Source organism: Ahaetulla prasina, chromosome 10 (genome assembly GCF_028640845.1).
Source record: "Ahaetulla prasina isolate Xishuangbanna chromosome 10, ASM2864084v1, whole genome shotgun sequence".
NCBI classification, from domain to species: domain Eukaryota; kingdom Metazoa; phylum Chordata; class Lepidosauria; order Squamata; family Colubridae; genus Ahaetulla; species Ahaetulla prasina.
The window spans coordinates 17516935-17531794 of NC_080548.1; the positions used below are offsets into that span (position 1 = coordinate 17516935).

At 45.0% G+C, this 14860-nt stretch overlaps 1 protein-coding gene across 2 annotated transcripts in view; it reads right to left on the reverse strand.

Moving 5' to 3' along the window:
- The window catches only part of ASAP3 (ArfGAP with SH3 domain, ankyrin repeat and PH domain 3), a 119843-nt gene that overhangs the window by 71781 nt on the left and 33202 nt on the right, over nucleotides 1-14860 (reverse strand). For both annotated transcript variants that reach the window (XM_058196336.1, XM_058196335.1), the window contains exon 3: nucleotides 13053-13198. In XM_058196336.1, coding sequence (XP_058052319.1) covers nucleotides 13053-13198 — 146 coding nt within the window. The remainder of the gene's footprint in view (nucleotides 1-13052; nucleotides 13199-14860) is intronic.

The window sequence follows — 14860 nt, forward strand, 5'->3', positions numbered from 1 at the left end:
TTAGTTGTGATGCATCTCCCTACGGGTGGGGCTGTGCTCAGCCACAGGTTGCCAAATGGCACAGAAGCCCCTATAGCATTTTACTCCCGAACAATGTCATCGGCTGAAAGAAACTATAGTCAGCTAGATAGAAGCCTTGGCCATAGTTTCCGGGTAAAGAAGTTCCATGAATATGTATTTGGCGTGACTTGAAATCGTCACAGACCATAGACCCTACTAGGTCTGTTGGCAGGCGACCGCCCAACGCCCGTGGCACTTTCGCCTAGACTGACCCGATGGACTATCTTTCTGGCTGCGTATTCTTACAAATTGTTGCATCGGCCAGGAAAGAGTTAGGGCATGCAGGCGCTTTGAGCAGATGCCCACTACCAGAGACTATCGAAGACCCCACTCCGGGCACACCCGTCCTGCTAATTGACTCTTTGGACTCTGGTCCAGTCACTTCCAAGGAGGTGGCTCGGGCTTCTTACAAGGACATTACAATAAGAACTGTAATTGGTTGGGTGCAAAGAGGATGGCCTGTTGTGCCGGGCGAGCGGTTTAAGGAATATGTAAAGAAAGCGGGAGTTGTCAGCTCAAGGAGGGTGTCTGCTCTGGGGGATAGAGTGGTGATCCCGGAGAAATTGCGGAAAAAGTTTTGGAACTCCTGCACGAGGCCACCCTGGGATCGTGAGAATGAAGGGTTTAGCAAGGAGCTATGTGTGGTGGCCCTTGATGGACACGGAGATTAGTGACAGGGTAGGAAAATGCCAAGCCTGCCAGGAGTCCAGACCACTACCACCAACGGCCCCAACTCGGGAGTGGGAGAAACCCCAGGGCCCATGGTCTAGGATCCACATCGATTTTGCGGCCCTTCCATGGGCAAACATTCCTAGTGGTAGTCGATGCCTATTCCAAATGGCTGGAAATCATTCTTATGAGATCCATGACAGCCGAGGCCGTAATCTCAGTCCTCGGCGCCTATTTGTAACCCACGGGTTACCCGACACCCTAGTTTCCGACAACGGCCCTCAATTCACAGCGACCCTGTTTGAGGGTACTTGGCAGAAGAGGGCATCCGGCATGTCCTCTCGGCGCCGTTCCACCCTGCGACGAGCGGCCTTGCAGAGCGTTTCGTCGGAGTGCAAAGGAAGCATTGTCCAGAATCAGGCCAGGCGATTGGCAATTAAAATTGACACCTTCCTAGCAGTACAACACAGAACCCCCTGTGTAGCAACTGGCCGCAGCCCAGCAGAGCTACTGATGGGCAGGAAGCTTAGGTGCCCATTAGACCGGTTAAACCCAAACTACACCCCAGACGGGTACAAAGGGACAAACGGTAAAACAAGAGAAATGACAGTGGGAAGTCCAGTATGGGCACACAATTACGGAGAAGGCCCAAATTGGGTAAAGGGGACAATCCTTGAAACAACCGGACCCAAATCGTATCGGGTAGAGATAGAGGATGGCCGGGTTTGGAAGCGCCACATAGACCAATTAAGAAAAAGAACAACCAAAAGTCCAGAAACAGGCCCTGACTATCCAATGTTTGAATACACAGCTGACTCAAACCCGGGGCAAACGTGGGACTTATCTGAGTTCGATGAGGTCCAGCGACACCAACCGGTCCCTCCTGAAGAAAGCAGGGACGATTCTGCAAATAATCCAGGGCCGGATGGCCTAGAGGAGGAGCTGAGAGGAACAAACAGTCCCTCCAGCCAGCTCGACTCACTCCCAGAGAGTGAATTGCGCAGGTCTGAAAGAGTTAGGAGACGCCCAGTCTACTTGCGTGACTACATAGAGAAATAAGATGCTAATTTGATGCAAATAGGGGTAAAATGTTTTCTGGGAGGGAAGGAGTGTAATGTATCTTTAAGAGTTTTGGAGGGAAATTAGAGCGGGAAATAGCACGTTGCTGAGGCCGACTAGGCCAAACCCACCAGGGGCACACCAACCCAGCAACCAGGCAGAGAACCCCTTGCTAAAAATTTTGAAGCCCACCCCTGGTGCCGTTGTAACTTGGAACAGTCATTGAAAGAAAGGCTGTAAGTTGAGGACTACCTGGACATGATATCACGGAGCCTTCCAACCAGGAAGTTCCGGCAGCTTCACATGTAACTAGATAAATAACAGCAGCCTTTTCCAACCTTACGAGCTGCAGATGTGCTTCAGGTGCAAATTTCCATCATCTTCTTCCAGCAAAGCCAACAATCCTGCTGGCTAAGGATGCTAACATCCATAGTTCTCTACCTTAAGGAGAAAAAGTCTCCCCAACTCAGGATGGAGGAGATTATTAGAGGACCTCTTTATGCCTAACCAAATTCATGTGTGCGGAAGGACGAACTTCCCACAACTTACAGGAATGACTGAATCATTCAAGATCAGTTAAAAAGATGTGAGGTTCATATCTGAGGCAGACACAACCCTCCATTTTTGAAGCCAGCCATCACGGACCGTAAACCATAATTATGGCTTAGCATAACATGAGTATTCCAGCCATGGAGGATTCTTCGACAAGTCATGCTTCAAACAAACCATAGCCGGTTTACACATCAACACACTAAGCCAATATTTGGGTTTTCAAGAGAGAATCTGCAAACCCAGCCATTCAAGGTGGCAAGGCATGACAAAATGCACCCTCTAGTCATAAAATCATGGAGGTTGGAAGGGACCATGGAGGTCTTCTACTCCAAATTAACAAGGATTTATTCCAGGTAAAAGGTAAAGATTCCCCCGCACATATGTGCTAGTCGTTCCCGACTCTAGGGGGCGGTGCTCATCTCCGTTTCAAACCTGAAGAGCCAGCACTGTCCAAAGACCTCTCCGTAGTCATGTGGCCGGCATGACTAAATGCCAAAGGCACACGGAACGCTGTTACCTTCCCACCAAAGGGGGTCCCTATTTTTCTACTTGCATTTTTTATGTGCTTTCAAACTGCTAGGTTGGCAGAAGCTGGGACAAGTAACGGGAGCACACCCCATTACGCGGCACTCGGGATTCGAACCGCTGAACTGCCAACCTTACAATCGACAAGCTTAGCATCTTAGCCACTGAGCCACCATGTCCCATTATTTAACATAACATAACATCAGAGTTGGAAGGGACCTTGGAGGCCTTCTAGTCCAACCCCCTGCCCAGGCAGGAAACCCTATACCATCTCAGTCAGATGGTTATCCAACATTTTCTTAAAAATTTCCAGTGTTGGAGCATTCACAACTTCTGAAGGCAAGTCGTTCCACTTATTAATTGTTCTAACTGTCAGGAAATTTCTCCTTAGTTCTAAGTTGCTTCTTTCTTTGATCAGTTTCCACCCATTGCTTCTTGTTCTACCCTCAGGTGCTTTGGTGAACAGCCTGACTCCCTCTTCTTTGTGGCAGCCCCTAAGATATTGGAACACAGCTATCATGTCTCCCCTAGTCCTTCTTTTTGTTAAACTAGACATACCCAGTTCCTGCAACCGTTCTTCATATGTTTTATCCTCCAGTCCCCTAATCATCTTTGTTGCTCTTCTCTGCACTCTTTCTAGAGTCTCAACATCTTTTTTACATCGTGGCGACCAAAACTGGATGCAATATTCCAAGTGTGGCCTTACCAAGGCATTATAAAGTGGCACTAACACTTCACGTGATCTTGATTCTATCCCTCTGTTTATGCAGCCCAGAACTGTGTTGGCTTTTTTAACAGCTGCTGCACACTGCTGGCTCATATCTAAATGGTTATCCACTAGGACTCCAAGATCCCTCTCACAGGTACTACTATTGAGCAAGGTACCACATATACGGTACTGGTGCATTTTGTTTTTGGCCTAAATGTAGAACCTTACTTTTTTCACTGTTGAATTTCATTTTGTTAGATAGCGCCCAATGTTCAAGTCTGTCAAGATCTTTCTGTAACTTGAGCCTATCTTCTGGAGTGTTGGCTATTCCTGCCAGCTTGGTGTCATCTGCAAATTTGATGAGTTCCCCATCTATCCCTCGTCCAAGTCATTGATGAAGATGTTGAAGAGTACTGGGCCTAAAACAGAGCCTTGGGGTACTCCACTGCATACTTCCCTCCATGTGGATGTAGTTCCGTTGAGGACTACACATTGAGTGCGGTTGGTCAGCCAATTACGAATCCATCTGGTGGTGGTGCTGTCTAACCCACATTTTTCTACTTTATCTAGTAGTAGGTTATGGTCTACTTTATCAAATGCTTTACTGAAGTCCAAGTAAATTATATCAACAGCATTCCTCTGGTCTACTAATTTTGTCATTTTGTCAAAGAATGCGATAAGATTAGTCTGGCATGATCTGTTTTTGACAAACCCATGTTGGCTTTTGGTTATTACTTTGTTTGCTTCTAGGTGTTCGGTGATTCGTTGCTTGATTATCTTTTCCAGAATCTTCCCCGGTATTGAGGTCAGACTGATAGGTCTGTAGTTTCCTGGATCTGTTTTTTTGAAGATGGGAACTACATCAGCTCTTTTCCAGTCCTCTGGCAGCTCCCCTGTGCTCCAGGATCTTTGAAAGATATAGTTCAGTGGTTCTGAGATCACGTCTGCCAGTTCCTTCAGAACCTTGGGGTGTAATCCATCCGGTCCTGGTGATTTGAACTCGTCTAGGGTAGACAGGTGTTCACTTACCATTTTCTTCCCTATTTTAACTTGTGTTTCTAATCTGTTTTTTGTAGTGCTGTTTTTGATAGGTTGGATTGTTTTTTCCTTTTGTGTAAAGACAGATGCAAAATATGAGTTAAGTAGATCTGCTTTCAGCCTGTTGCTTGTCATCTTCTTGCCACTTTCTCCCAGCAATGGGCCAATTGTTTCCTTGCCTTTTTTCTTTTTTTAAACTTGTTGGAAGAAGCTTTTTTTGTTATTTTTTACTTTTGTCGCTAGCCTTTGTTCATTGTGAGCCTTAGCTTTCCTCACTTCATCTTTACAGGCTCGGGCTATTTGCTGATATTCTGCCTTAGTTATTTGCCCCTCTTTCCACTTTTTATATTTGTCCTTTTTGTCTTTCAATTTGTCATAATAAAGGACAACCTGAATAGATTTCGACAAAGCTTTTTTTGTGTGTGTGAATTTCAATGTGCAAAAGATGAGATACGGGCCGTATGCTATAACAGCTTCCCTTCCCTCAATGGCTAGAGAGAGGCCTTTCCCCAATTCCAGGATTTTTAGGACGGCCTCAGAAGAATGTTGGCAGTTGAACCCTGCCACAAACCACCTTTCCTGTTCAGCCATGCAGGCAGGCAGTCAGTCAGCCAGCCCTTCCCCAAAGGCCACATTCTAAAACTGGGGTGGAGATTCCCAAAGCTCCAAATCAAAAGAGGCCAAAAGACAGAGAAATCCTTTCGGTTCAGCCAGAAGTCTGAAAAAGCTGGAAGACGAAACCACATGGCAGCATTCAAGTTTCCCAACTAACCTCCATTGGAAAGATTGGGTTTGGAAGAGGAGAGGAATTGGAGGAGGGGGGGGCAAAGCCACCATCATCTGAGCCCAGATGGCTGCCCCCCCCCCATTTTAATTTTTTTTTAAAAGCGCCACCCACAGGCTTGAAATAAACAGAAGCTGTGGGATAGTTTTGATCAGGTACAGATGCGCTGGAGATGCTGCTAGGAAGCCTAAAACTGCCTTTTCTTTTCTTTTTTTTTTAAAAAGTTTTTTATTTTATAGACAAACAAACATTTAGTACATCAACCATTCCTTCCGTGTGACATCTCAGTGTTTTCTTCATGGCTCCATTTTTTTTTTGTTTCTTTTTTCTTCACTTCAATTTAATCTATTACCATTTTTTCACAAGCACAGTATTCTAATTATACCTTTCTTTACATAATTACCGGTTGCTTATCTGTAGTTTTTCTAACCAATGGTAAAATCTATCCCATATCTTAAAATATTCTGAATCCTCTCTTTCTTTGATCATCAAAGTTAATCTATTCATTTCTGCACAGTCTAATTTTTTTTTAATAATTTCTCCTTCCAGGGGTATTTTCTCTGTTTTCCAATTTTGCGCAAAAACAATTCTTGCTGCTGTTATTACATGCATAATCAAATGAATGTTTTCCTCACTGATTTTCTCTGGTAGGATACCCAATAAGAACAGCTCTGGTTTTAAGTCAATGTGTTGTTGGGTCATTTCTTCTAACCATCCCTTTATTTGATTCCAATAACTTTTAGCTTCTGGATATGTCCACCTCATATGATAATAAGATCCTGGTAACTGATGACATTTCCAGCATTTAGCTGATTTATCTTTAAATATTTTTGCCGGGGAAAACTGGCTTTTCTATTGAGCAAGGAAAATGTGGGAAATGAGTATCCAAGGGGCTTCACCCGTGTCATGAAAATGACACATATTCTATAACAGTGGTCTCCAACCTTGGTTCCTTTAAGACTTGTGGACTTCAACTCCCAGCCACCAAAGCTGGCTGAGAACTCTGCGAGTTGAAGTCCCCAAGTCTTAAAGGGATCAAGGTTGGAGACCACTGTTATAGAATATGTGCCACCCCGAAGTCATAACATGCAGCTCTCAGTTTACAATTTGGACCAGAATTTCTGCTGTTAACCAAGATGGTTCTTAGGTGGTGCTGCGCCTAATTTTACAACCCTTTATTTTCCCCACGGCTGTTAAGCGAACCACAATTGTTGTTAAGTGAATGAGGTGGTTGTTAATCAAAGTCCCCCATTGGCTTTGCTTGTCAAAAGCCAGCTGGGAAGGTCTCAGATGGCAATCACAAGACCCCGGGATGTTGCAACCATCATTAATACACGCTGGTTCCTGAATCACGTGACCTGGAAAAGCTGTGATGATCTAAGTGTGAAAAAAATGGTCAGCAATCACTTTTTTTCAGAGCCATTCAAGGGTGGGGCTGCTGGGGGTTTGCAGAGGTTTGGGAGAACCTCTAGCTAAGATTCTGTGCAGTTTGGAGAACCCTCAAATCCCACTCCTGGCTGGCCCCGCCCACCCCACCCCACCCCACCCCTCCCAGGAGTCTCCATGCAGCCCATTTTGGATGCAGGTAAGCCCGGAGGCTCAGGAAGAGTGAAAAACGGGCCTACCAGAATTTCAGGAAAACTGGAAATGGACCCATTTGCAGCCTCCGGAGAACCTCCGGAGCCTGGAGAGGCCATTTTTGCCCTCCCAGAGGCTCAAGGAAAGCCTCCAGAGCCTGGGGAGGGGAAAAACGCCCCCCCACCAGCCGTGGTGCAGGAGGCCGACTAGGCCAAACCCACCAGGGGCACACCAACCCAGCAACCAGGCAGTGAACCCCTTGCTAAAATTTTTGAAGCCCACCCCTGGTGCCGTTGTAACTTGGAACAGTCATTGAATGAATGGCTGTAAGTTGAGGACTATCTGGACATGATATCACGGAGCCTTCCAACCAGGAAGCTCCGGCAGCTTCACATGTAACTAGATAAATAACAGCAGCCTTTTCCAACCTTACGAGCTGCAGATATGCTTCAGGTGCGAATTTCCATCATCTTCTTCCAGCAAAGCCAACAATCCTGCTGGCTAAGGATGCTAACATCCATAGTTCTCTACCTTAAGGAGAAAAAGTCTCCCCAATTCAGGATGGAGGAGATTAGTAGACCTCTTTATGCCTAACCAAATTCATGTGTGCGGAAGGATGAACTTCCCACAACTTACAGGAATGACTGAATCATTCAAGATCAGTTAAAAAGATGTGAGGTTCATATCTGAGGCAGACACAACCCTCCATTTTTGAAGCCAGCCATCACGGACCGTAAACCATAATTATGGCTTAGCATAACATGAGTATTCCAGCCATGGAGGATTCTTCGACAAGTCATGCTTCAAACAAACCATAGCCGGTTTACACATCAACACACTAAGCCAATATTTGGGTTTTTGAGAGAGAATCTGCAAAGCCAGCCATTCAAGGTGGCAAGGCATGACAAAATGTACCCTCTAGTCATAAAATCATGGAGGTTGGAAGGGACCATGGAGGTCTACTCCAAATTAACAAGGATTTATTCCAGGTAAAAGGTAAAGATTCCCCCGCACATATGTGCTAGTCGTTCCCGACTCTAGGGGGCGGTGCTCATCTCCGTTTCAAACCTGAAGAGCCAGCACTGTCCAAAGATCTCTCCGTAGTCATGTGGCCGGCATGACTAAATGCCAAAGGCACACGGAATGCTGTTACCTTCCCACCAAAGGGGGTCCCTATTTTTCTACTTGCATTTTTTACGTGCTTTCAAACTGCTAGGTTGGCAGAAGCTGGGACAAGTAACGGGAGCACACCCCGTTACACGGCACTCGGGATTCGAACCGCTGAACTGCCAACCTTACAATCGACAAGCTCAGCATCTTAGCCACTGAGCCACCGTGTCCCATTATTTATTCTAGAAACCAATGTTAATTAAACCATGGCTTACAGCATAGCATGAGACCCGTTTAAGTCTTCTTCCCAAAATACTGACGGGTGAGACATAGAGGTAGTAGAGAAGACGACTTCTCCTATTTCTTGCAAGTCTTTCGAAAACCTAAATACTTTGTCATGTAGGATTAGTGTCGGAGTTAGTCATTTAATTTGTCTGGTTGTTTAAAGCATGAAGGGGTTTTTAGTTCCCAGGGCTCTCTCTTCCCCTTTTAAAATCCATTTGTTCTCGGGCTACCAGGTAGCTGTGAATTTGAGTGATTGGATTTTGTTAGTTTTGTTAGAGACCCCTTCTGCCTGCCTGCCTGCTCTCCTCTTCCGTTATCCTCTTCCTTAGTTGCACCGATGGGCAGCGTGTGTTGCATGAAAGCACCCACTGGCAGCCAGCCAGCATTGCCTCAGCTGCACACCATTGCAAAAGAAATAATTTGTTGAAATATGTGGAGGAGAATGTCTACGAAGATCTGGAGTAGGAAGACAGCAGGCTCCAATGTCTGCCTCGTGCCCATGAAACTAGAAATCTGGTCATTTCAAATTATTATTTCTCTTAAAAAGATTTGCAGTTGCTTTTTTGCCTTGATCAGCTGTCTAGCACAGGGGTCTCCAACCTTGGTCCCTTTAAGACTTGTGGACTACAACTCCCAGAGTTCCTCAGCCAGCTTTGCTGGCTGAGGTACTCTGGGAGTTGAAGTCCACAAATCTTAAAGGGACCAAGGTTGGAGACCCCTGGTCTAGCAGGCTCTCATCTTTGATCTAGAGGTCCTCTGGGGGTCCGGATGGATTTCTGGATCACAGGAATCCAGAAGCTGCTTTGCAGAGTTGAGAGAATATTTACTTAATAAATAAATTTAAAAGAGTAAACCCAGAGCAAAGCGACCTCTTCTCCAACCTGCCTCTGTGGTGCTTGGCTGTGGGGAAGTATGAATAACAGAATGACAGAGTTGGAAGGGACCTTGGAGGTCTTCTAGTCCAACCCCCTGCTCAGGCAGGAAACCATTTCAGACAAATGGTTGCCCAATCTCTTCTTAAAAACTTCCAGCAGTGGTTAGAATGAAGGACTGCAGGGTCACTCACTGCTCACTCCAGGAGTTCGATTCTGAGCGGCTCAAAGTTGGCTCAGCCTTTTGTCCTTCCGAGGTTGGTAAAATGAGGAGCCAGATTGTTGGGGGCAATATGCTGACTCTGTAAACCGCTTAGAGAGGGCTGAAAACCACTGTGAAGCAGTATATAAGTAAGTGCTATTGCTGTTCACAATTTCTGGTGGCAGGCTGTTCCACTGATTAATTAATTTTGAACAGTTACTAAACGAATGTTTGTAAATCAAGGACTACCTCTACTGTTTTATATTTTAACATGTTGTTGTACATTGCCCAGAATCCAACTTTGAGGGAGATGGACAGTGCAGAAATGTGAAAAATACATGAATGAATAAAAATCCAGATCAATGTTTCCCCAGCCATTGTATCCATGTTTTTCTAGCAGCATGATGTTCCTACTTCCCACTGCCATCCCAGCACCCAGCCCTGATTTTGAGAAATATTTAAGTCTGTTGTTCCAAATATGTTTGTTTTTTTTTTTTTTTAAAGAGGCAACTGGACTTTTTTTACCAGAAAGTCAGGAGTGGGCTGCTGGTAGTTCTCAGGGGTTCGGTAGAACCTCTAGCTAAGATTCTGTGCAGCTCAGAGAACTCCTAGCTGGCCCCGTCCACCCCCTCCCCTCCCCGGAGTCTCCACACAGCCCGTTTTGAATACAGGTAAGTGCAGGGCGCGCGCAGAGGCTGGGGGAGGGCAAAAAATGGGCCTACCGGAAGTTCAGGAATGCCAGAAAAGGACCTCCGGAGCCTGGGGAGGCTGGTTTTTTTTTTATTTGAATTTATATCCCGCCCTTCTCCGAAGACTCAGGGCAGCTTACATTGTGTTAAGCAATAGTCTTCATCCATTTGTATATTATATACAAAGTCAACTTTTATTGCCCCCAACAATCTGGGTCCTCATTTTACCTACCTTATAAAGGATGGAAGGCTGAGTCAACCTTGGGCCTGGTGGGACTTGAACTTGCAGTAATTGCAAGCAGCTGTGTTAATAACAGACTGCTTAGTCTGTTGAGCCACCCGTTTTCACCCTCCCGGAGGCTTGAGGAAAGCCTCTGGAGCCTGGGAAGGGCAAAAACGCCCCCCTCTGCTATGATGTAGGAGGCCAACTAGGCCACGCCCGCTATGGCCATGCCCACCCAGCAACCGGGCAGAGAACCCCTTGCTAAAATTTTTGAAGGCCACCCCTGTGGAAAGTCCAGTTACCTCTTGAAAAAGCACCTTTGGCACAATCACGACCTGGATGACTGAGAATCTCCATCGACATTTAAGTCTGTTCCTGCAGATTTCTTTTCAGGCTAAAAGGCCCAGCTGTTGATGTGCAATTGCATTCTCTTTTCTCTCTTGTAATATATCTTTATTAGACATTTTACAAAAAAATACATAAACAGGGAAGAAAGAAAAGAACAAAAAAAACAAAACTAGGGATAAAAGAATAGGCTACACATGAATCAACAAGGGATTTACAAATGTCATCGAGACTATAATTTTCTAGCATGCTACGAATGGTTGTGAATAACTGGATGTTATGTCATTTTAAAAGCTTGACAACCACTATTAAGCTATAAGCAAAGCATAAATACCAGGAACCAGGGTCAGCGCAGTAGAAATCAGGAGAGCGTAAACTGCAATAAATCGTGTCGTGCTACTAAAAGATGATTATTTGGGATGTTTTATGAAATTAAAATACAGACTTCATGCGGAGAGAAACCCAAATGTTGGACAGGGTACAAATCCAAATGGAATTTCAATTCCATTCCTGTGCAATTTCCTCAATTCCCAAACCTCAGGCTTGGAAAATTTTCTTCCCTCCTTAGCAAAAAATCCCAGAGAAAGTTACTACAGGGGGGCTGAATTTGATAGGCTTAGTATCAGGGGTGAAATGCTCCCGGTTCGGAACAGATTGCCCGATCCAGTAGCGATGGCAGTGGGTGGTTCGGAGAACCAGTAGCAAAAATCCCTGCCCCCCCCTCCCCCCGTTGCCCGGCTGAGATTTTTGTTTTTTTTTACTTTTAAAAGCATTTTTTCTTCAGCTGACAAAATGCTTTTAAAAGTAAAAAAAAAAGCCTCTGATGATCGCGCAGTTCAGCTGGGATTGTCAGAACCCTTTAAAAGCATTTTTTCTACAACCTCTTCCGCCGAAGAGGTCGTAAAAAAATGCTTTTAAAAGTAAAAAAAAAGTTGGCCAAGCCCAGCCAGTCACATTACCACCACTACCACCAAGCCACACCCACAGAACCAGTAGTAACAGATTTTACATTTCACCACTGCTTAGCATAACTTGTCATCTTCACCTCCAGATTTGCAACAGGGAAGGGCTGGGGACTTTTGACCTCAGACCGTTCCCCTTGGTGCCCATGGCTGCTACCCAGGCTGCTTAAAGGTTTCTCCAGAGCAGTGTTTCTCAATATCTTGGCAACTTCAAGAGGTTGGGACTTCAACTCCCAGAATTCCCCAGCCACCATGCTGGCTGGGGAATTTTGGGAGTTGAAGTCCAGACCTCTTAAAATTGCCCAGACTGAGAAATACCTGATGGGCTGTCTGCTAAAATAAAGCCAGGTCATGACACACACTTGAAAGTAAATCAGGAAGCCTGTAATTGTGGAATCTGTCTGACAAGAACAAAGAATGCTTATTCACAAGAAATATGCACGTGTAAAGCTTGTAACAATTCTGGGTAGTTAAAAAGCTGATAAAAATAACAAAGAGTTAGGCAACTTACAGACCTCAGCTAAAAGTTTGAAATAGAGATGGTCTGCAGCAAATAAAATGTGTGTTAGATAACTCCTGGGGCATTCATTAGCCAAGGCTTAGGAACAGGGACAGCCAGAGACCAATAGAGCAAATTGTAGAATTATTGCTAAAATGTTTATTAGATGATATTTCTTATTATCCCGCCTTGTCCCGCCTTCTTCTTTACTGAAAATGTATAAAGCTTTCTTAATCCTTTGTTCTTGGCTCTCTTGGGATTTTGGCCAGCAGCCCTTTTCCTTGGGGTACCTTGTGTCTGGCCTCCTTCATTGGCCTCGGCACTAGGCTCAGACCCGAATTGGGGACAACACACCGCTCCAGAGAGTTAGCAACAGAATGCACGCAAGGGTTTTCTGACGCAGGAAAGGCTCAACAAATGCTAAATCGTCCCTGGTTACTGAGATGGGGGTGGGGGCTGCACTTAACCCAAACAAACCCCAGAGACTTTCAGCTGTAGAGCAAAGCTCCTCTTATCTTACTCCACACCCTCCCGTTGAACAGACCACCTTGAAACAGCTCCTCTGTGATCCCTCGCTGGCAGCCTTTCAGCTCAGGGAATTGGCCGCCCGCCAGGCAGGAAAACATGCGTTTGGGATAACAGCAGCCAAGCTAACATAGGAAACAGTTGCCCACAATGAGGCCGGCTTTTTGTGGCTGCCTGGGCCGTAATCAACCATCATGATTGCCTTCTATAGAGACGTTTTTGTCTCGACTGATGCTCACTACTTTGAACTGGGGAAGTCGAGCCCAGGGGACCTCCGACTCAAATTTGAATCTTAAAAAAAAAGGTGGGGTGGGAAATCAGCAAACAACCAGCCAGGAACAATCCAGGCCCAATACTGCTCCTTACCAGGTTTTTCAAAAGCGCCGTCACTTCCCGGGTGAAAACAGCCAGGTTGAGGAAGCCCGTGGAAAGTTCGTGGTTGTTCTGAGAAAGGTGGTTATTGCCAAAGTTCTCCAGAGTTTCACTGTATTGTTCCTCGTTCTCCACATGAGCTGAGGAAATAAACAGGAGAGGGGGGGGAAATAAAGGTGAGGATGGAAGATCTCTGGAGGTCTGAGATTCTCCTCCGCATCAGCATGAACATGAATTAGAATAGATAGAATAGAATAGAATAGAATTTTTTATTGGCCAAGTGTGATTGGACACACAAGGAATTTGTCTTGGTGCATATGCTCTCAGTGTACATAAAAGAAAAGATACGTTCATCAAGGTACAACATTTACAACACAAATGATGGTCAATATATCAATATAAATCATAAGGATGGCCAGCAACAAAGTTACAGTCATACAGTCATAAGTGGAAAGAGATTGGTGATGGGAACTATGAGAAGATTAATAGTAGTGCAGATTTAGTAAATAGTTTGACAGTGTTGAGGGAATTATTTGTTTAGCAGAGTGATGGCCTTCGGGAAAAAACTGTTCTTGTTTCTTATTGTTCTGATGTGCAGTGCTCTATAGCGTCATTTTGAGGGTAGGAGTTGAAGCAGTTTATGTCCTGGATGTGAGGGATCTGTAAATATTTTCACGGCCCTCTTCTTGATTCGTGCAGTATACAGGTCCTCAATGGAAGGCACGTTGGTAGCAATTATTTTTTCTGCAGTTCTAATTCTCCTCTGAAGTCTGTGTCTTGTTGGGTTGCAGAACCGAACCAGACAGTTATAGAGGTGCAAATGACAGACTCAATAATTCCTCTGTAGAACTGAATCAGCAGCTCCTTGGGCAGTTTGAGCTTACTGAGTTGGCGCAGAAAGAACATTCTTTGTTGTCCTTTTTTGATGATGTTTTTGATGTTAGCTTAAAATTAAATGAATCGGAACAGAAGAACCAATCCATCTTTTTTTTTTATCCCTGTGGATTCACTGCTCTTTTTAAAAGGGCAAAAAAGGAAACAAATGACAATGCGTAAATTGCTTGATCACTTTTGCACGAGTGGCTTGTTGGAATTCTTGCAAGTGATTCTAGACAAGTGATCTGATAAAGCGATCCCTTAGTATTTTTAAAGGGTGGCTCAGTGGCTAAAAAGCTGAGCTTGTTGATCGAAAGGTCACCAGTTCATCAGTTCGAATCCCTTGTGCCGCGTAACAGGGTGAGCTCCCGTTACTTGTCCCAGCTTCTGCCAACCTAGCAGTTCGAAAGCATGTAAAAAATGCAAGTAGAAAAATAGGGACCACCTTTGGTGGGAAGGTAACAGCGTTCCATGCGCCTTTGGTGTTGAGTCATGCCGGCCACATGACTACAGAGAGGTCTTTGGACAGTGCTGGCTCTTCGGCTTTGAAACGGAAATGAGCACCACCCCCTAGAGTTGGGAACAACTAGCACATATGTGCGAGGGGAAACTTTATCTTTACCTAGTATTTTAAAACAAGACATACAAACTATAAGTAGTCCTTGATTTAGAACAGTTCGTTTTCTGACAAAAATGTGGAAAATGTGATTTTTTCACAGTTACGACCATTGCAGCATCCCCATGATCATGTGATCAAAATTCAGACGCTTGGCCACTGCTTCATAATTATGACCGTTGCTGTGTCTCAAGGTCATGGGAATCTCCTTTTGCAATCTGCTGACAAACAAATTCGACGGGGAAGCCAGATTCACTTAACAACCGTGGCAAGGAAGGTCATAAAACAGGGCAAAACTCATTTAACAAAT